We start from the raw sequence: 21526 nt of genomic DNA on the forward strand, positions 1-21526 counted from the left end.
ACCTTTTGTACATCTCCATTTCCTCATTAGCGGCAGCACCATCTCCTCATGCACAGAGAGGTGGCTCTCGGTGCGTGCTGTCAAAGTGCCACTGTATAATGAATTCCCAGGGGATGGTAACGTTGAGCTCGGCTGGTTTCCATGATTACTTCCTAGGAAAGAGCAATTTCTTTCCTTGCTGCTACCCAAAGGTGCTTTGTCTTGTTTGCAGTTGGGCAGAGGTTGCACTGGGGCTGCGCACATGGGTAAAATACCCTCCAGATACTTGTGCTCCAGCACCGGAGCCTGGATTAAGGAGAGAGCTGAGCTGTTTCAGCCTGGAGAAGAGAAGGCTCCTTAGGGGGAGACCTGAGAGCAGCTCCAGTGTCTAAAGGGGCTAAAGGAAACCTGCAAGAGGAGCTTTGGGCAAGGGCCTGTAGGGACAGGCCAAGGGGAATGGCTTTAACCTGCCAGAGGGGAGACTGAGATGAGCTCTTAGGCAGCAGTTCTTCCCTGTGAGGGTGCTGAGGTGCTGGCACAGGGTGCCCAGAGAAGCTGTGGCTGCCCCATCCCTGGCAGTGTTCAAGGCCAGTTGGACACAGGGGCTTGGAGCAACCTGCTCTAGTGGAAGGTGTCCCTGCCCGTGGCAGGGGCTTGGAGCTGGATGAGCTTTAAGGTCCCTCCCAACACAAGCCACTCCATGATTCTATGTATATTCCTCAGCCAGAAATATCCTCCTCTATCCAAAACAAAACTTCAATTGCTTAGGAATGACTCTTTGCCAGGATCTTGATGGGTTTTAACAGAGTCTTTCCCCAGAAAGGTTAATCCCATTTTTAACGTGGTCATTTATAGTTGTTGCTTCCAGCCGCGAAGCTCCCGCAGGAACAAACACATGGAGCAGCAGTCGCTCTATCTGCTGGTGTCAGGCTCCCGTGTGTCAGGAGTTGGGAGGGAGAGATCCAAAGGATGCCTGTAATTAACCCAAGCGTTTAATTTAATAAACCAGACACTAAAGCCATGCATAGGCCCCATTCTCCAGCCTCACACATCGTTACAAATGAGCCTCGCTCAGTGCTGGCGCAGCCAACTCAGAAATCACCTCATCAATAACTTCCAGGAGCTGATTCCAGCATCCACACTCGTAGCTGCCTCCCAGGCGACCACTCGGGGGGGAATCGGGATTCAGGGAAGGAGGGAGCTCTGTGGGGTGTGTTGGGAGCAGGGCTGCTTGGCATCCATCAGTGGGGGTGGAATGGCCACGCTCCAGCCATGGTACCCACTGGTGATGCTCCTCCAGGCTTTGATTTGGGAATGGTGCCCTGGGGTATCCAGAGCATCACTGGGTGTAACACCTCCACCAATGCCCTTCCCAAAAATGCACCCTTTCACCCTGGTTGTTCATCTGCTGATATTTTGAGCTAAAACAGTGTCTGCAGCTTCACCTTTTATTGTCCTGATGGTGGGGAGATGATGATTGCATCGATCCCATGGTTTCCAGCTTGTCCAGTGACTTTCCTGTTTTTATTTCCCCATGGATTGGAGCAGCAGAGGTTTTGCCATGGCTCTATGCCACGACTTTCCTGCTGCCCTTATCTCCGTCCTTGGTGCTTGGTTTACCTTCCCCCGTGATGCTGATATCCATGTGAACGCTGTCTTGGAGCGAGCATCCAGCATGAGGGCATCAACCACTTGATGAACCAAGGGAGAACCTCTCTGGGGTGGCTTGGGGGAAGCATGCAACATGTTGGGGTCTTCAGTTGGGGTCTGTGTGTGAGCGATGCTGAAGACACTGAGCTTCTTCCCTGAGAATGAGGAGGGTTGTCAGGGGATGCTCATGGAAGCAGGGATGCTCATGGCAGTAGGGATGCTGTGGTAGGGGAGCACCAATGGTAGCACCAACTCATCCCGAGCAGGATCCGGCTCGTGGCTCCCAAGAGGATGCTCATTCAACGTGTAGCACATGCTGATAAGAGAAGCAACTCTATTAATTGAAGCCTGCATATAATGTGATTGCAACAAGGCCAGGCAAAGGAGGGTGGTGGGTGCATAGAGCATCCTCTGCCTGGAGTGACCTGGAATAGGAGCTGGTGGGCACAGTGGGTTTTATTCCTGTTTTAAAGACACATTCTTGTGGGATAAGGAGCAAAGCTCCAGTGTGGAGCCTTCAGAGAATTACGGGCTGCCAACAAAATGGGCTTTTGTACCTGATTTGGGGAGTTAGAGGTGCTGAGCATGGTAGTGACCAGCTATGGGCTCTGGTCTCACAAGACGACTAGAATTGCAATGGCTTTCATCTTGGCTGCTCCCAGGCTTGGTTTTGAGCCCAGAGAGGGAATGGGGATGGTTTCCCAGTGCAGGCAGGAGTCAGTGGGGTTACATGCATCATCTGCCCCAGGGATGTAGTGTTCTTCTGTTGGCACATGTCCCAGATGAATCCCTCTAGGATGCAGAAGGATGGAGGAACACGGCTGGGGACCACTGCTTCATCTCTGCTCCGTCAGATGAGGGAAGCCCCAAGGTGAGCAGTTATGGCACGGTGTTTGTCCTCTGTGCATCTGGGACAGGTTGTGCCGTGCTCTGAACACCATGGTGGGTACCACATCCCTGGTGCCACTAGCATTCCAGGATCACAGTCTCATAAGCCCCACGCCGATCCAGTGCTGCATCCTCTGGCATCTCCCCATGGCAGCCTTGGGTGGTGGGTTCCTGGAAAGAGACCTGAAGGGTTTCAGGTGAGATCCAGCTGCCAGCTTCTGCTCCATGCAAGGGACTTCCAGCTCCAACAGCTGCTGGTGCATCCAGAGAGGAGGAAAACCTTTCCTCTCCTCCCTTGGGATCCTGTTAACGTGGGTAAGGGTCCCTCTGGGGATGCCCATGACCTGGTGGGACCTTATTTTGGGCCAGCTCTTCCTGACACCACTTTCCCAGTGCTGCCACTCCTCTGTGCATCACAGAGGAGCGCAAAAACCCTAGGCCCATGGCAGGATCATAGAATCATGGAATGGTTTGTGTTGAAGGGACCTTAAAGCTCTCCAGCTACAACTCCTGCCACGGGCAGGGACACCTTCCACTAGAGCAGGTTGCTCCAAGCCCCTATGTCCAACCTGGCCTTGAACACTGCCAGGGATGGGGCAGCCACAGCTTCTCTGGGCACCCTGTGCCAGCGCTTCAGCACCCTCACAGGGAAGAGCTTCTGCCTGAGAGCTCATCTCAGTCTCCCCTCTGTCAGGTTAAAGCCATTCCCCTTGGCCTGTCCCTACAGGCCCTTGCCCAAAGCCCCCCTCTCCAGGTTTCCTGTAGCCCCTTTAGGCACTGGAGTTGCTCTCAGGTCTCCCCCTAAGGAGCCTTCTCCAGGCTGAACCATCCCAGCTCTCTCAGCCAGAGCAGAGCTGCTCCAGCCCTCGCAGCATCGCTGGGGCCTCTGTGCATCCTCCTGCTCTCCACCATTGGAAGGGGTTGGCGGAGGGTGACAAGCAGCAGCATGTGACAGAAGGTTTGAATTAGGGCCTCTCTCTAAGGTGATTAATTGGTGCCTTCAGGCCTGATGGAGATTGATGGTGCTGGTGAAGCTGCAGGAGTGAGCCCCAGTGCCGTGGGGTGGAGACCGGAGCAGTGTGTGCTGGCAGCACCATCAGTAAGGGGCTGGGCTCTGCCGGGGTTGATGGGGAAGGTGGAGGGTGGATATGGAATAAGACAGGAGAAGACAGCGGCTGGGGTGGAGCAGGCTTTCCCCATAGCAGCCTTTTATGCAGGTTGGATTGGGCTCATGCTCAGGGCTGGTTTTGGGAAGGGGACTGGAGGATGTGGAAGACTTGAACCATGCTGTATGTGGAATCATAGAATCATGAATCCCAGGTTGAAATGACCTCAAGGTTCATCTGCTCCAACCTTTCCAGGCACAGCATGACCTGGACCAGATGTCCCAGCACTCTGTCCAGCCCTATCTTAACAGTGTCCAGTGCTGGGGAGTCACCACTTCCCTGGGGAGATTATTCCAATGGCTGTTTTTTTCTCATTTGGAATGATTTTCCTCGTGTCCAGTTGGGATCTTCCTAGGAGTAACTTGTGCCTATCACCCCTTGGCTTTCCCATGGGACTCGTTGTCAAAAGGGGGTCTCCATCTTCCTTCTAGCCACCCTTTAAATACTGTGACATGGAGATAAGGTCTCCCCGGAGCCTTCTTTTCTCCAGGCAGAAAAACCCCAGTTCTCAGCCTTTCCTCACATGGTTTCCCTCTCCTTGGATCATCTTTGTGGCCATTCTTTGGACCATCTTCACATCTCTGTTGTAGAGCAGGGACCAAAACTGAACCCAGTACTCCAGGTGTGGCCTGACATGCACATAATAGAGTGGGACAATGACATCTTCATCTCTGCTTGTGATGCCCCTGATGATGTTCATCAAGGATCTGGGGGCTTGGAGCAAGCTGCTTTAGTGGAAGGTGTCCCTGCCCATGGCAGTGGGGTAGAACTGAATGACCTTTCAGGTCTCTCCCAACCCAACCCATTCCAGCATTCTATGATAACAAGCTTCCAAGGCAAGCTTCTTCGTGACCCCCATTATCTCAGAGGCATCTCTTTGTGTGGTTATCAGAGAGCTCCCAAGAGCAGCCACGGGCATTAATTCTTTTACGGCTGTAACTCCATCCCATCTCTTTAGCTGCAGGAGCAGCCTCCGAGATGCTCTGATCTTCCCTCCGCCCTCTTAGAGCAGCTGGAGCTGAGCTGCTCTCCCAGCCTGGCAGAGGCTGCTGGATCCATCCCTGCCCCTCAAACTGGATAGTCCTTGAGGAAAAGCTCCCCATGACCTGGCTTCAGTGAGCGCTTGAGCCGAGAACCCCCCGTGTCCTGGGCTGCACCCCCAGAGTGTGAGCGTAAAACCTGGAGAGGGGCTTTGGACAAGGGCCTGTAGGGACAGGACAAGGGGAATGGCTTTAACCTGCCAGAGGGGAGATTGAGATGAGCTCTTAGGCAGAAGTTCTTTCCTGTGAGGATGCTGAGGCACTGGCACAGGGTGCCCAGAGAAGCTGTGGCTGCCCCATCCCTGGCAGTGTTCAAGGCCAGGTTGGACACGGGCTTTGAGCAACCTGCTCTAGTGGAAGGTGTCTCTGCCAGTGGCAGGGGGCTGGAAATGGATATGCTTTAAGGTCCATTCCAACACAAACCATTCCAGGATTCCATGGTTCTGTGACTCCACTCCTACATGGCACCTGCGTGAGATCCCTGTGCCAGTTTGGTCACCTCATCGTGCTTGGTGAGGATGTGACCCATTGGAATTGCTATTCTGTGCATCCTGTGGTCTGGCAGCAGGGCAAGCTCAGGCAGGGCTCCCTGTGCTGCTGCCCTCCTATCAGCCAGCTCTGGATCCCTCCAGCATGGTCCCTCTCCCTTATCACCACCTTTATCCCTTCCAACTCCTCCATGCCCGCCCAGCGTTTACCTCTCAAGTGTTTCAGGGCTTGTGATCCCTTGGCATCAAGCACCCGCTGCAAGGGAGGAGCTCTGCAGGCAGCCGGGGAGCAGAGAACCCATCTGCAGGAGAGCAGGAGAAGCTCTGGAGAAGCTGGATACGCTTCATGCTTTGCATCCCAGGGCTGGCACCTGCCTGTGGGAGCTGGGGCAGCCCCGGCAGAGCTCTGCTTGTTCCTGTGCTGTTGTGGGAGCCCCTCATCCCTGTTTCCTTGCTGCAGCACGTGCTGCAATCCTCAGGGCTGTTGCTTTCCTGTCGCTCTTTCTGCTCTGCTGTCATCCCTCTTCCTTGCAGGAGCACTGCCTGGCTCCTGGGACAGATCCGTGGATGAGCTGATGCGCTCCAAGAGCATCACCACTTGCGTGCTGTTAAACCAGATGTTTCAATCCCAGCTCTGCCGAGCCCAGCTTCCGTGTGCTGCAGAGCCTTTGATATGGAAAAAAACATCCCCAAACACCAGCTCCAGGCTCCCTTTGGAGCCCTGTGATGCATGTGTGCTTGTTAGAGCAGCAGAGAGCATACTGCCATGTCTGCTGTCACTGCCTTGCCGCTCTCTGGGATGGAATTCCCACACGGTACCTCCCTTGGTGAGCTGAGCATCCCAGATTCAGCAAAGGGTGCACTGTGGTTGGAGGGTTCTGCCCTGGCACAAGCAGTTTTCTTCCTCCCTGGAGTCCCTTTTGGAGTGCTGCATCCCTTAGCATCCCAACCAGGCCCCTGGAATACTGGGAATGCCACCACTCCTGGTGGCAGCTGGTGTCTCCACCTCACTGTGCTGTTTCCAAAAGCTTATTCCAGCGTGTGGCTTGGGGTTGATTTGCTGTGCTAATTACTTTAACAATAATGAGCTTCCCTAATTGTGCTGGCAGGGAATCACAGAATCCGGGAATGGTTTGGGTTGGAAAGGACCTTAAGCTCATCCAGTTCCAAGCCCCTGCCACAGGCAGGGACACCTTCCACTAGAGCAGGTTGCTCAAAGCCCCTGTGTCCAACCTGGCCTTGAACACTGCAAGGGATGGGGCAGCCACAGCTTCTCTGGGCACCCTGTGCCAGCACCTCAGCACCCTCACAGGGAAGAACTTCTGCCTTAGATCCAACCTGGACTTCCACTGTTTCAGTTTGAACCCGTTACCCCTTGTCCTGTCGCTACAGTCCCTGATGAACCGTCCCTCCAGCTTCCTTGTATCCCCCTTCAGACACTGGGATCTGCTCTGAGGTCTCCATGCAGCTTCTCAACCCATGTGAGGTTCCACAGTGCTGCTGGGCTCTTCTGGGGTTTCCCCTTGACTGCAGGGAGAATCCCAGTATGGGATTCTTGGAAGGAGCCCCAAAATCCTGTACATGGGGAGCTCATCCCTGGGGGATTCAGGCCGTCATCTCCTGCTCTGTGAGTCAGTGAGCACCCCACAACCAGTGGGGTGTCAGGAGGTGTTGCCATCACACCAAGCTTTGTTTCTCCATCTCAGAGCATTTCCAGCTGCTCCAAACATGCCTGCATCCATCTTCTGCCCTTGGGAATAGGTCTGGGAGTGGGACCCCCCCAAGAGCAGGGAACAGAGGGCTCTTGGTGTTTCATCCCTCCTTGCAGGATGCAGTCCTTCATGGCAGATCCGGGCTGTTGCATCCCTGAAAATAGACTTTAAATGGCTGCTGGACACCATAGTGATGTTAATTTGACAGGAGAGCTGGAATTCCCTCGGCCTCTTGGGAATTCAAAGCCACATTGGGGTTACTGGATGAGGAAGAGGTTGGGGGGTGCTGCCAGCACCCCAGGGCATCAGCACCTGCTTTTGAGACATCCCACTTTTCACTGGAAACGAAAAGCTGGTTCATTTCCCCAGACCATATCTGCACCCAGCCTGCTGGGAAGAGGCACATTCCCATTGATTCTGGGATTCAAATCCCTGTCTCTACATCCCAGGAAGGAGAATGAGCACTTTACCCCTCCCCTCCTCACCAGCTCCCTGAAGATGTAGCTCCATCATTGACTTCCTCACTAATAGAGCAACTTCCTCAGTGCACACCTTTAATTGAATGAGGCTAATTTGCTGTTGTTCATTAGCTCTTGAATGGCTGATGCCTCTCCCTCGGAGCCAGGGAACGCCAGGGCCAGCATCTGCAGCTCCCCATGGAGCTGTGCACCCCTTCCCTTGGCTGCAGCTGAGGATGCCCCACTAAGGCGATGGGGACGGTGCTGCTGTGGTCCAAGCTCGTGGCTTAAGAGCCCGTTTGAAACAAGCTGTATCTTTTAATGTGGCTGTGATTGGGGGTGTTGGATGGCTATGGGATGTACTTAACATCCTTCTGCTAGATTGCTTTTTAATGTTTATTTGCAAAGCCTCCAACGGGTGCCCAAGTTCTTGAACGCCTTCCCAGGCCCATCTGCGGGGCCACTTCCCCTCTGCCATGAAACATCATTGTTACAGGCCAGCAAAGTGGGATTTAATGGTGGCTGACAGGGCAGTGGTTAAGGGCAGTATGTATTGGACACTAAATGTTTCTATTATCCCACTCCTGGCACAGCCCATTGCCTTTTACTTGTGTTGGGAATTGTGGAAGGCTTTTGCATTTTTCATCAGCATCACTACGATGCAGCCTCACTGAGGAATCAGCTCCAGCTCCTCCAGGATTAGCATGATGCAGCCGTGGGTCCCGGCATGGGGAGGACACTGTCACTGGGGTACCTGTGCTGCTGGTCCCCTATTAGGGGTGATCCCGTATGGATGCAGACCCATGATGCGCCGAGGTTGCTGCTTGGTTTCTTTAAGGCAAATATTTGCTTTTGAGTGATGCTGTTGCTGCCGTGCTTGGAGAAGAGGCTTTTAAGCACTTGAGTGCTGCTTCCAGGGCAGGCAATTCCTCTCTTCCCATTAATGCAGCTGCAGGGTTTTACACAAGGATCCCTTTGCTTGGGTAAGTCCCTGGCTAAACAGCAGCAGAGGAGCCCATCCAGAAGGGCAGCTCAGCAGTTTCTGCATGAGGAGGGTACTGGAGATGCTCGGAGAGATGCTCCAGCTTTGCTTTCCAAGCTCCCAAGGGATGCACCATCCAGCCCACCCATCCAGCCCATCCAAAGCTGCACTGTGATGGGTGCAAAGTGGGAGCATCTCTGAGCATCTCCCATACCCTCTTCATGCAGAGGCTGCTGAGCTGCTCTTTGGCATCACTGCAGGCACCTGAGCCCCTGGCACTGCACGGTGATGCCGGGACCACCGGGGCATTGCTGGTCTCTCCGTCATCCCCATTCCTGTGCTCTGGTGCTGTGCTGGACAGGATTAAGGGTTTAACAGCCTGTGCCAGATAGACACTTAAATAAGCAATAACTTTGGAGTTCGTTAGTGAGGATTAATTAGTGTTTGCACAGGGCTTTGCCTCTGCAGAGCAGCATTATTTATCTTGAAGCTTCAACGTGACCTTGCTCAGGTTGGGAGATGCTCCTCGCATGGGTCCCTCCGGCTCCCACCATGGATGGGAGGGAGAGTGGAGCAAAGCCAGTGTGCCCCTGGGAAGCCACCCTGACCACTTGCAAACAGGGAATGCTCGATGATCCCGGCAAGCAGAGCTTGCTGTGGGACACTGAAGTGGGTGTCCTATGTGCAGAGCTGCTTGAATGGGGCTGGGGAACTGTATTCCTACCCAGTTCTAGGGGCAACAACAGAAGAGGACTGAACCTGTGCCGTGTCTCATCCCCTTGGCTTTACTTCTCCTTCTTGGTGTGGTGGTTGTTGAGCAGAGCAGTGGCCGTGTCTCTTTGGCACTGCCTTACAGCACTGGATGTGAAATGAGGACTCTCTTATCCCTGCTCTGCTGCTGCAAGGGGATGGGGTCATGGGTGCTGCTGTGGGATGCCTGGGGCGTGGATGCCCGGGTCCACATGGGGATGCTCCATGAGGAACAAGCAGCCCCGCTTGGAACCTGCTCCCGGCACCACAGCATTTATCCCATGGCTCAACTCCAGCCCTGGCACAGGGCTTGGAATTCTTCTGGCCCCATCTCAATAACGGGGATGCCTTCATCCCAGAGCACTTGCCAGGGAGGGGAACAGTGGGAATAATGCATCATCCTGCAGCGTGCCCAGACACAACCCAACTATGGGGCTCAGATGGAGCTGGCAGCATCATTGACCTTCCCTATGGAACCTCATGTTCCTGAGCAGGGCAGCCACCCATTGGTGGGGTTTCCCTCTGGCCATGCCATCCCCATGTGCTCAGCCAGGCTTTGTTTTGTAGGAGAAAGCTATTTTCCTGCAGGAAATACAGCTTTGGGGTTGGCTAGCAGGCACCACATCCCACACTGCCCTCCACAGCTCCGTGCCAGCTTCGTCAAGCCAATCTCATTACATGCCAGGAAGCTTTTGCTATTGGGCTGATCCCTGGCAAGTGTAAAAGCTCTTTTCCAGCAGAAATCCCATCCCAGCCGTTCCTGTTCCCTGCCAGGCTCAGGACCTGCCCTTGCCCTGCCTGCAGAGGGGTTTTCAGGCGTTTCATGGAGCCTCCTTCATGGTGCTGTGTGTGGGGATGCCCTTGCAGCATCCATCCCATTCCCATCGCCAGGGCTGGCAGGGGCTGCGGCGCTGGGTGATGCAGGAGGAGGAGGGAACGGCTCCAAGGAGCAGGCTGGGAACGGCGTCAAGGACAATAAACTCTGTCAAAGCCTCATTCATTACAGAAGAATGCAGAGCGCCGGCAGCGTGGCTTTGTCTGCTCCCTCCCTCTCCCATCTGATTTCTCTCTTTCATTTCCTGATGCTTTTGCCTTATCTCCCTCTTTTCAGTGTATCCCTCCTGTCCCAGCTCTGTGTGCAGGGGGCTGTGCCTCACAGCACTGTGCTGGGGAGCAGCGAAGTGCCAAGGGCTGTCCTCCACCAACATGGACTGGGGAGCTCCCAGGGTTGGGTTGAGTTGGGTTGGGTTACATTGCGTTGGGTTGTGTAGTGTTGAGTTGGGTGCTTGTGTTGCGTTGGGTTGGGTTGGGTTGCATTGGATTGCATTGGGTTGGCTTCTCGTCCTTCCCTCCTCCTCTTATATGTGGTTATGGACCCAAAACCACGACAGTGCCGGTTGAGCCAATCACAGAGTGTGTCCAAATCCCAGCACAGCATAGTGAGGGAGACAGATCTGCTGGGCAAAGCTGCATCACTCCCTCTGGGAATGATGCTGAGCAGTGGCAGCCCTTTGGCATCCCTTTCAAAGCCAAGTCCATCATGCCATCATGCCATGTGCTGCATCCAGGGGTGTTGGTGGTTCATGGGAGACAAGCCCTTTGGGGTGGTGATGTCTCTGATACATTATCTTATGTAGCTTACCAGGCTCACTGCTACCCATCCTGCTCCTCAACACCTCCTATGAAGCCCCATGTGGGTGCAGCCATGTGCTGCAGCTTGAGCTCTTCCCATTCCCAAATAGCTGCTGCTGTTTCCACTGAAAAACTCCCCTTTTTGCTGAGCCTTTGAAGGGATTTTATCGCTGCAAGAGCAGCTGATGGGCTGCGAGATGCCACTTCCCTTGTCTGGGTCTCATCCTGCTCTTAATCACTGTGGACGATGAGCTTCTCTAAGAACAACTTCTTTGCAGGAGCCTGTGTGAACAGAGCCCGTGTACCTGGTTCTCACAACTCTTACTTAATTCCAGAGCTCTTGGAACTTTGTTTTACCCTCCCATGTGCAGTGGATGCAGGGAGGGGGTTCCATGCACCATGTTTTGGGATTGCGAGACCTTGGGATGCTTTCCTAAGTGAGTGGAGATCCCTGGGTAGTGCAGGGGATCCAGTGTTGAGCTGCCTGGCATGGGATTAGCAAGGCTGGTGAGAGGGGATGGGGTGCTTGGTGGGTGTGGTTGTCTCATTGGAGGGACCGTGGGTGTCCCCCCCATCCCAAATTCCCCTCCATCCCTTCCCGTGATGCTTCGGTGCAGAGATGCTCAGCTTGGTACCATGAGGTAGCTGCTGGCATGTCCTCATGGTGTTGGCCAGGGGCTCCACTTCGGGTTTTTGAAGCCAGGGCTGTGGTGATGCTCGGGGAGCCCACCTTGGGGTGCAGGAGCAAGATGGCACCCATGGGAGAAGGTGGTGGGTGCTGGTTGCATCACTTTTGGGGTGTCCAGGCTGCATCCCCGCAGTGATGCTCATCGCAGGGTGGTTTTAGAGGGGCTCTCCTGACTTGTGCTCTCTCTCTGACCCCCAATGCAGGACAAGAACAGGAAGCTGAGGCCGCTGTACGACATTCCCTACATGTTTGAAGCCCGCGAATTCCTGCGGAAGAAGCTCATTGGAAAGAAGGTATGGAAGGGATGAGGCTGGTGGCACAGGCGGGTGCTAGTGAAGGGTGGTGCTGCTTGTGCCAGTAGTGATCTAGGGGCTCTCAGTAGGGAATTACGTGGTGCACCCAAAGCTGAAGCACCCCTTTAGCTCCTCCTCGGAGGGGTTAGGTTCTCCCTTTCAGCTGCACCCACTTCCCAGGAATGCCGTGCCGCTGCGTCGCTTCACATTTTCCTTTGTTTTTCCTGGGTATATTCTTCTTGGGCTGGTTCAGAGCAATTCAGGGGGATGAAGACTATAATGTGCACTTCAGGACTGAAGCACATGCTCAGGATGCAATTCTCAAATGCTCATAAAATGGTCAAATGAAATCAATTTGCTCGGTGGCGAGGCTGCTCACTGCTGCTCATTGAGGACCATTTCCATGCCTAATTGCATCTTCCCATTGCAGAGCCCTGCTTCTATATTAGCAAAAAAGGGAAAAGGAAAAACATAGCAGCTCCTGAGACTTTCCTAATGGGAAGTCTGTCACTTGATGTAGTTGGAAGTGGCTGTGAGGATCATAGAGTCATAGAATCGATGACATTGGAAAAGCCCTTTAAGCTCATCCAGCCCAACCATTCCCCAGCACTGCCAAGGCCACCACTAACCCATGGCACTGAGGCCTCGGCTACACGGTGTGTGAACACTTGCAGGGACGGTGACTCCAGCACTGCCCTGGGCAGCCTGTTCCAGTGCCTGAGCACCCTTTGGGGAAGGAATTGTTCCTCATCTCCATCTAAAACCTGCCCTGGTGCAGCTTGAGGCCGTTTCCTCTTGTCCCATCCCTTGTTCCTTGGGAGCAGAGCCCAGCCCCTCCTGGCTCCATCCTCCTCTCAGGCAGTTGTAGGGAGCGATGAGGTCCCCCCTGAGCCTTCTCTTCTCCAGGCTGAACCCCCCAGGTCCCTCAGCTGTTCCCCATCACACTTGTGCTCCAGGCCCTGCACCAGCTCTGTTGCCCTTCTCTGGCCCTGCTCCACCACCTCAATGTCTCTCTTGCAGTGAGGGGCCCAGAACTGAACACAGGATTAGAGGTGCACCCTCACCAGTGCCCAGTGCAGGGGCACAATCACTGCCCTGGCCCTGCTGCTGCACGGGTGCTGATACAGGCCAGGATGCTGATGGCTTCCTGGCTGCCTGGGCACAAGCTGCTCATGTTCAGCTCCATCAGTCAGGTCCTTTTCCAAGGACATTGCTGGGGCTTGTGAAGAGAGTTCTGGTCTCTGGAATGAGAACACAGTTGTTCTGGGGGGAATCTTGGCTTTGTGTTGGGTGCACCCCAGCATGGTCCCAGTCCAAGCGCTGCCAGCCACCCCAGTACTGGTTCTCCTCCATCTACCGTCGCTCTGCGCCACTTGGTTGTTGCTCAAAATCACCCATTTCCTCCCCAAACCTCTTTGCATTCACCCTTGCTGGAGCTTTGGGCAGTGTCTGGCTGCAGCCTGGGATAGGGATAACCCCTTGGTATTCATGGTGCTGCCTGTGCCATCCCGTGTTTCCCATAGAATCACAGAATAATGGAATGGTTTGTGTTGGAAAAGAACTTAAAGCTCATCCCGTTCCAGCCGCCTGTCACGGGCAGGGACACCTTCCACTAGACAATGTCACCCAAGGGCACTTCATGGGCTGCTGTGCTGGGAAGGAAGATGAGTGCCCTGCCTTCCTCCTGGGCACTCCAGTGTGATGCTGCTTCATGGGACAATGGGGATGCAGGATGAGGGACAGTCAGGAGCAGCCAGTGCCACATCCTCTGTTGGGTCACCGGAAGAGAGAAGGCGGACAGCAGCCAACTGACTGCCACTGGCCCCATGCCCAAAGCATGGTGGGGAGCCAGAGACCCCCAGAAATGGAACCAAAAAGGCCTTTTGGCTGCAGGTGCTGCCTGTTCCCTTTCCAAAGCTCCCCATAACCTTGCCAGGGTGTGCTCTGGGCTCCCGCCATGGCTCATCCGGCAGCTTTGGGAGCCTTTGATGTCTCCTCGTTTGCTTTCTAAATATTTCCTTTGTCAGCTCCACGTTTTTCACTTCAGATTAATTTGATGGGGGAAAGGGATGAGGAGAGAATGGAATCATCCTTCCCATTAATGATCAAACCAACCCCTCGAGCTTGTCAGTGTACTCTGATGTGAAGCGACAGCCTTGCGCGGGGTGGCTCGCCCTTGCTGGCTCCCGGCGTGCTGGCAGCAGCGAGCTTTGCTGCAAGAATCCCTAAATCCCTCTTGTCCCACCCCCTGTTTAGGGAACAGACTTTTAGAGCCCAACCCAGCGCCTTCAGGGAGCTGCCTGCATGCAGGGAAATCAAATGGGGTGGGCTGGCACCCATGGGCAGTGCTGCCTGCGGTGTCGGCACGACCCTGGTACTCTGTGTGGTTGCAGAGGTGCCCTGGGGTGCCCTGCCTGTTCTGGGGAGCCCTGCCCACTGTGATGACCCCTTGAGCCACTGCCCCATCACCGAGCACCTTCTGACCCCTTTCTCCTCCCCTCTTAGAATCATAGGATCATGGAATGGTTTGTGTTGGAAGGGACCTTAAAGCTCATCCCATTCCAAATGGGCAGGGACACCTTCCACTAGAGCAGGTTGCTCCAAGCCCCTGTCTTCAACCTGGCCTTGAGCACTGCCAGGGATGGGGCAGCCACAGCTTCTCTGGGCACCCTGTGCCAGTGCCTCAGCACCCTCACAGGGAAGAAATTCTGCCTTAGATCCAACCTGAACTTCCCCTGTTTCAGTTTGAACCCATCCTATCACTACAGTCCCTCCCCAGCATCCTTTTAGGCCCCCTTCAGATACTGGAAGGCTGCTATGAGGTCTCCAAGCAGCCTTCTCTAGGCTGAACAGCCCCAACTTTCTCAGCCTGTCTTCATACAGGAGGTGCTCCAGTCCCCTGATCATCCTCGTGGGCTCCTCTGGACTTGTTCCAACAGCTCCATGTCCTTCTTCATGGGTATCATGGCTGATGGGTGCTGTAACCCCAAGGAGTGATGGATGTGGGAGTTGAGGTTTGAGGTCTGCCCAGTTCTGTCCCTATAGAACAGGGGGGACCTGGCTCAGAGCCACCTTCTGCCTTCCCACTGCTGCTGTTTCCAGGGCAGAGCTGGCAGGGCTGGGTGGTGTGAGCCGCTCCCGGCAGGATCTCTGCTGGCAGCTGCTCTGCACAGCGCCATTGATGAATGGAATATTGGGAATAATTAGGCCAGGAGGAGGGTTCAGTCTCGCTGCTGCTGCTTCATCAGCTGCTTCCTCAGCTGCAAGTGTTGTGTCTGCTTGGCTTGGCTGGGTCGGCCTGATGCCTGCACCCAGAGCTGCCTGTACCCAGAGCTGCTTGCTCCCAGAGCTGTCTGTACCCAGAGCTGCCTGCATCTCATGGGTGCTGTCCCTGCATGGTGGGAGCCTCCTCGTGGGTGCTGTCCTTGCACCCTGTGGACCCTCTCCATGGGTGCTGCTTGGGCATGGTGGGGACCCTGACTGTGGGTGCTGTTTCTGTGCTCTGGGGACCCTCATGGGCACTGTCCCTGCACAGCAGTGACCTTGCCTGTTGGGTGCCCGGTGGCAGCTCTGCAGGGCTCGTGTGACACTAGAGGGAGCTGCACTTTAGGAATTGCGGAGCAGGGCAGTCCCCCCCATCCCACCTCACACCCCCCCCCCCCCACCATCCCAACCCATTCCAGGGGCAGCAGCACCCATCCCAGGCAGCAGGACCTGCCTGCCTGCAGCAGCCTGGGCTCCCCCTGCCCAGCCCTGGCTGCTGTGGTCCCAGCATGGGGGGGACGTGTTGGCAGCAAGGACAAAAGTCCTTTGACTGCAATGAGCTTCCTTGTCCTCAGCTGCCCTCTTGTCCTCATCCCTATGCTTCCCGGTGTGCTCCGGCTGTGCCGTGGGCACTGTGCCATCCTGGTGCAGGCAGGAACGCTGTTGTAGCAGCAGTGGTCAGGGTCAGACGCTTCCAAAAGCACCATCTTGGCACAATGGGATGCCAGAAGATCCCATGGTTCTGTCCCCTCTCCAGTTTTGGGGGTCATCACCACCTCTACCAGCTCCAGGCAGATGGAATTAACTGGTAATGCATCAGTCTTACTGCTGTGTGTTGCTCTCCCAGTATATCCAGCTGGGAAGGCCGCACTGGTTCATGATACCATGTCCAGTCCCATCAGTGGGTGAGCAGTGGGAGCTTGGAGCAGCAGGATGGGCTTTGCCGTGGCTGCTTTTGGGGGTGACTGTGGGCATTGGCAGGGGAGCAGTAACACAGGGACCAGGCTGCAGGGGAAGGGCTGCAGTGAGAGGCATCAGCCCAGTCTCCCTCCCTGTGCTCCCTCCAAGGGAATTGAACCCTCCCAGTGACCTGGAGCAGTGGAATTTGCCTGCTGGCTCAGGATGAGCCCCACTGTGGATTTGATTCCCGTGGTGGAATCAATCCCTGGGCTCCGCACGGATGCTGTGCATCAATCCCACGCCGGGCAGGCACCGCCGTTAAGCAGCTTTTATTAATGACACCCATCGTGCAGGCAATTGAGTCGGGTCTAAATGGGTGCTCGAGGCCCTTTCCCTCATTAGCTGGAGGGGATTAATCACTTGGATGGAGGGAGACAGCACGAGATAACTCAGGGATAAATATTCGTTGTGCGCGGAAGCGATTCAGTATCATCCTTAAAGGCTGCTTTGCAGAGGGTGGGTGAAGGGAATGCTCACCCCAGAGTGTCAGAGCACCCACTGGGACCTGACATCCTGCTCCACTATGAATGTGGGGCTCTGCAGTGCAGCAGGGTGCCACATCATTCGGATGGTGATGCTGGGGACCATGTGCTGGGGACCGCATCATTGGGACTGCAATGCTGGGGACCACATTGTTGGGATCATGGTGCTGGGGACCATGATGCTGGGGACCACATGGCAGTGACCACATTGGTGAGCATCCTGCTCCTGCATCCAAGTGGCTCTTGTGTGCAGGCTGTCACAGAGGGACACGGTGCTCCCGTGGCACAAGGGCTGATGCCACGTGCTATCCCCTCTATGTGCCATAGCCAGTCCCTGTGTTGTCAGGGGTTGCAACCATGCTGTGCACAGCTGTCCACAGATCGATGGGCAGGTTGTTCACTGGGGATGGGTGGGTTGGGCGTAGCTGGTGCCAAGGGACGGGGAGGAGGAGCGTGGCTTTTCCTCACCCTCCATCCCAACCTGCGCTGATTTATCTGCAAAGCTCCGGCTTAGTTCTAATGCCTGGGATTTGTTGGTGATGCGGCTCGGGGCTGGAGCCTCGTCAAAGGGAAGGCTGAGGCTGAATTGATCAAACATCTCGTCCAGAGGAGCCCACGAACACAAACCTGGCCCTCAGCAGAGCTGGGAGCGTGAGCTGGGGGCTTCCCTGCAGCTTCCCAATGTATCCATGTGTCCAGGCAGACAGCATCACTCAGAGGCACCAGGATGCTTCCCAGGATGCTTATGTTGGGGTTGCCCAGTGCCAGCATTGCCAGAAGGCTGGCGAGCAGGCCTGGGGGAAGCATTTCCCCTGGAGCATCCTCCCTGGCTCCGTAGAGGGGAGGAAGCGGGGGGGGGGAGTTGCAGAGTTCTGTGGATTTGCACAGGCTTGGGCTCATTTTTGCACTGTTGGGCAATTTCTTGCTGGGTGTCACTGGCAGCTGCAGAGTCAGGGAGAGCTGCACAGCACGAACTGGAATGGGCACAGCACAGCCAGGAGTGCATGGACAATCCCACTTTCTGCAGAGCAGTGCAGCTGGGAGGGAGCTCATGGAATCATAGAATAATTTGGGTTGAAGCAACCTTAAAGCTCCTCCAGTTCCAACACCTGCCATGGGCAGGGACATCTTCCACTAGAGCAGGTTGCTCCAAGCCCCTGTGTCCAACCTGGCCTTGAACACTGCCAGGGATGGGGCAGCCACAGCTTCTCTGGGCACCCTGTGCCAGCGCCTCAGCACCCTCACAGGGAAGAACTTCTGCCTAAGATCTCATCTCAGTCTCCCCTCTGGCAGGTTAAAGGCATTCTCCTTGTCCTGTCCCTACAGGCCCTCGTTTCTTGTGGCCCTTTTAGGCACTGGAGCTGCCCTAAGGTCTCCCCAGAGCAGAGGGGGAGAATCCCCTCCCTGAACTGCTGCTCACTCTCCAGGGTCCCAGCCCATGTGCAGGTCCGTGCCCTTGTCCTTACTGAACTCCATCAGCTGGGAGTGCTTTGCTGTGCGCTGCTCCCAAGCCTCCCGGCTCTGCAGCCTGTGAAGCTGGAGAGGATATTCCCGTTGCAAGTCTTCCCGGGAACTCACTGCTCCCCAGTGCTGAAACCGGGAGAGATCTTCTCCTGCCTGTGTTCTGCTTGGAATAAGCATTTCATGCAGCTGCAGGCAAGCAGGAGGGGGGAACTGTGCCGGCACGCTGCACTCCAGGTGCTGCAGTGGCTGGAATGGCTCCTCTGGGAGCAAATGTGATTGTTCCGGGTGCAATGACCAGGAATTCGGGATCAGTTCCTCTCCGTGCAGCGCTTTTCCTCCTCCTGATCTTCCCCAAACGGCTCTGCTGGGCATTCCCATTGCCAGGCTGCGGCTCCAGGCTGCGACTCCGGCACAGCCTGGCACAGCAAGGTCAGTCCTACCCCGGGGCTGCTCACTGGGCTGGGCTCAGCCAGGCTGGGCTTGGCTGCAGGGCTTCGAGCTGCTGTATGCGATGGGAAGCAGCAGTGAGCCCTGCTGCTCCCACAGGCTGCGCTTTGGGCAGTGGTTGAGGCTCTGCAGGCTCCGTTCCTCACAGCGTGGTGGCTCAGAGCATTCCCTGCACCACATCCCAGGCTCTTGCCATGCTTTCGAGGAGGGACTGATGGGAGGATATGGGGGAAGGGCTCAGTGAAGGTGGAAGCAAACCAAGCAGGCTTCTGCGTTCTATTCTATACTCAACCCTTGCAATGGGATACAGGGTGAGGTGGGGCTGAGCCGGCACATACAGCCCTTGGAAAGGAAATTCCCAGTCTGGAGATGCTGGATCATTCCCCTTGGGTTCTGCAGGCCCCATTGCACCTCCTGCATTCCCTCACCCTGCCAGGAGCTGCAGCTCAAGGTGCAGAGCAGCCAGGGATGCAGGACCTGCTGTGCAGCCCCATCCTCCCTCATGCATCTCTTACTTCACTTGAGCTGATGCCATCACCCTCTGATCTGCTCCAGGACCCTGTGTGCCGGAGCGTGGCACATAGAATCATTGAATAAACCAGGTGGGAAAAGCCCTTTAAGCTCATCCAGTCCAACCATTCCCAGCACTGCCAAGGCCATCACTAACCCATGGCACTGAGGCCTCAGCTACACGGTGTGTGAACACTTGCAGGGACGGTGACTCCAGCACTGCCCTGGGCAGCCTGTTCCAGTGCCTGAGCACCCTTTGGGGAAGGAATTTTTCCTCATCTCCATCTAAACCTGCCCTGGTGCAGCTTGAGGCCGTTTCCTCTTGTCCCATCCCTTGTTCCTTGGGAGCAGAGCCCAGCCCCCTCCTGGCTCCATCCTCCTCTCAGGCAGTTGTAGGGAGCGATGAGGTCCCCCCTGAGCCTTCTCTTCTCCATACTGAACCCCCCAGGTCCCTCAGCTGTTCCACATCACACTTGAGCTCCAGGCCCTGCACCAGCTCTGTTGCCCTTCTCTGGCCCTGCTCCACCACCTCAATGTCTCTCTTGCAGTGAGGATCCCAGAGCTGAACACAGGATTCGAGGTGCAGCCTCACCAATGCCCAGTGCAGGGGCACAGTCACTGCCCTGGCCCTGCTGCCGCAGTGGTGCTGATACAGGCCAGGATGCTGATGGCTTTGCCATGAGCAGTTTCCAGCCACTCTTCCCCAAGCCAGGAGTGTTGTATGGGGTTGTAGCCCATATGCAGGACCTGGCACATCTGGACCCTGCTGGTGTCCTGCACTGTGGCTGCGGAGCTTTCCCTTAGGGAATCATTCCTATAGCAGCACCCCAAGTTCAGTCCCAGCACCAGGCTTGGGTGACTAGGGTGCTTTATTCTAGGTCCATCCCCTCCTGTGTAACATTGCTTGATCTGCAGGATGTGACATCTGCACCCGCCAGGGTGCTGGGGGTGGCTTCTCATCCTATGGGGGCGGCTTTGCCACCCCAGCATGGCACAGCACAGTGTGGCTGCCCTGGGGTCAGCAGTGCAGCTCTGGGGCTTAGCATCAAGTGCCTAAACCCGCGTTCCTCCTACATCAGCCTCGCTGGAGGAGATGAGGGTGCAGGCAGAGCCCACGGGTTCCCTTCATCATCATCATCCCTGCTGGTCCTGGTTGCATCCCTGAGGAGGGGAGAGCAGGAATAGGGAAGCTCAGGCTGTGGGACAGGCCCAGGTCCCTCCTGCAGCCCCTGCTGGTGCTGAGAGCGCCAGCGTGTGACGGTGTCACCGAGTGGGTGCAGGGTGGGTGCATATGGCAGGGGTGGGTGGCAGACCAGACTTCTCTGCTATACTTAGTGCCTGGAACGCCCGCGGATCTCCCAGCCCTGCGTCGTCACACACTCACAGGGACTATTTTTACCTCCCCTGCGAGCTCGTGCTGGGGGTCAGGGCTGTGAAAGGGAGATGGTTCCATCCTTCCTGATGCAGATGACAGGAGGATGCTCCTGCCTGTGAGCACCAGGCTGGCCCGTGAGCTGGGGAGCACGTGGTGGGGACCACATCATTGATACCCTGATGCCAGGGACCACATCTTTGGGACCATAATGCTGAGGACCACATATTTGGGACCGTGATGCTGGAGACCATGTGCTAGGGACCATATCTTTGGGATCATGATATGTGGCCAGGGACCACATCACTGGGACTATGATGCTGGGGACCACATGCTGGAGACCGCATCACTAGGACTGTGATGTTGGGTACCATGTCGTTTGGATCGTGACAATGGGGACCACATCACTGGGACCAAGATGCTGGGGACCACGTGCGAGTCACCCCACACTGGTGACCATGTCCCAGTCCCCACATGGCAGGGACATGATACTTGGCACCCTGGGAACCATTCCTCCTCCTCCTCTTCTTTCTCCAGCCATGGGGGTGAGCTTGGGTTTTTGGTAGCACTGGCCCTGAGCTTCCCAGGATTGTGTCCTCCCTTCATGCCCTCATGCCAGAGCTACAGGCACAGGGCACATGGGGACAGGGACATGGACAGACACCATGGTGATGGGCGACGGGTGGGTGGCAGTGGCCGCGGTGACTGCACAAAGCAGCCTGCTCTCTGTGGTGCCGTTCTTCTCCCAGCTCCTCCAGGGAGCAGCGCTGGAGCAGTGATCTAATTCCCACTGACTGCAGGTGACCTTGGCAACCCGCCCATGGGCATCCCTGACCTGTGCCGGCGGGTCGTGGGTAGCAGGAGCCCACTGTGGGTCCCATGGGTGCTGGGAGCTGCGGGTGCCTCCCCTGTGCTGTTGGGTGCCTGCAGATGGATGATGCTGGGCTCAGCACGGGCACAGTGGGGGTTTATGGGCTGGGTGTGGGAGTCCAAAGGGCAGCCCCAGAGCTGATGCTGCTGCTCACTGTGTCCCCCGGGGATCTGGGTCTGTTATGGCTGAAAGTTGTGAGGAGAGGATGAGTTGGGATGTGCTGCTTCCGGAGCTGGGGTGTACGACTGCGGAGGTGCCCGGGATGGGGATGGGGTGCAGGAGATGGGGTGCAGGAGGTGCCCAAGATGGGACTTGAGGTGCAGGAGGTGTCCAAGCCAGGGCTGGGGGTGCAGGAGGTGCCTGAGTCATTTTTGGGGGTGCAGGGGATGTGGGATGTGCCCAAATGGGGCTGATGCAGGAAATGCCTGAG

General features: G+C 56.0%; 1 protein-coding gene across 1 annotated transcript in view; it reads left to right on the forward strand.

Moving 5' to 3' along the window:
• Nucleotides 1-21526, forward strand: part of SND1 (staphylococcal nuclease and tudor domain containing 1) — a 99613-nt gene that overhangs the window by 33235 nt on the left and 44852 nt on the right. The window contains exon 11 of the mRNA XM_062613647.1: nt 11637-11726. Within this exon, the coding sequence (XP_062469631.1) occupies nt 11637-11726 (90 nt within the window). The remainder of the gene's footprint in view (nt 1-11636; nt 11727-21526) is intronic.

The sequence above is a fragment of the Pezoporus occidentalis genome, unplaced genomic scaffold (assembly GCF_034315485.1).
Source record: "Pezoporus occidentalis ecotype Australia unplaced genomic scaffold, CSIRO_AGI_Poc_V1 ctg17, whole genome shotgun sequence".
In the NCBI taxonomy this organism is placed as follows: Eukaryota; Metazoa; Chordata; class Aves; order Psittaciformes; family Psittacidae; genus Pezoporus; species Pezoporus occidentalis.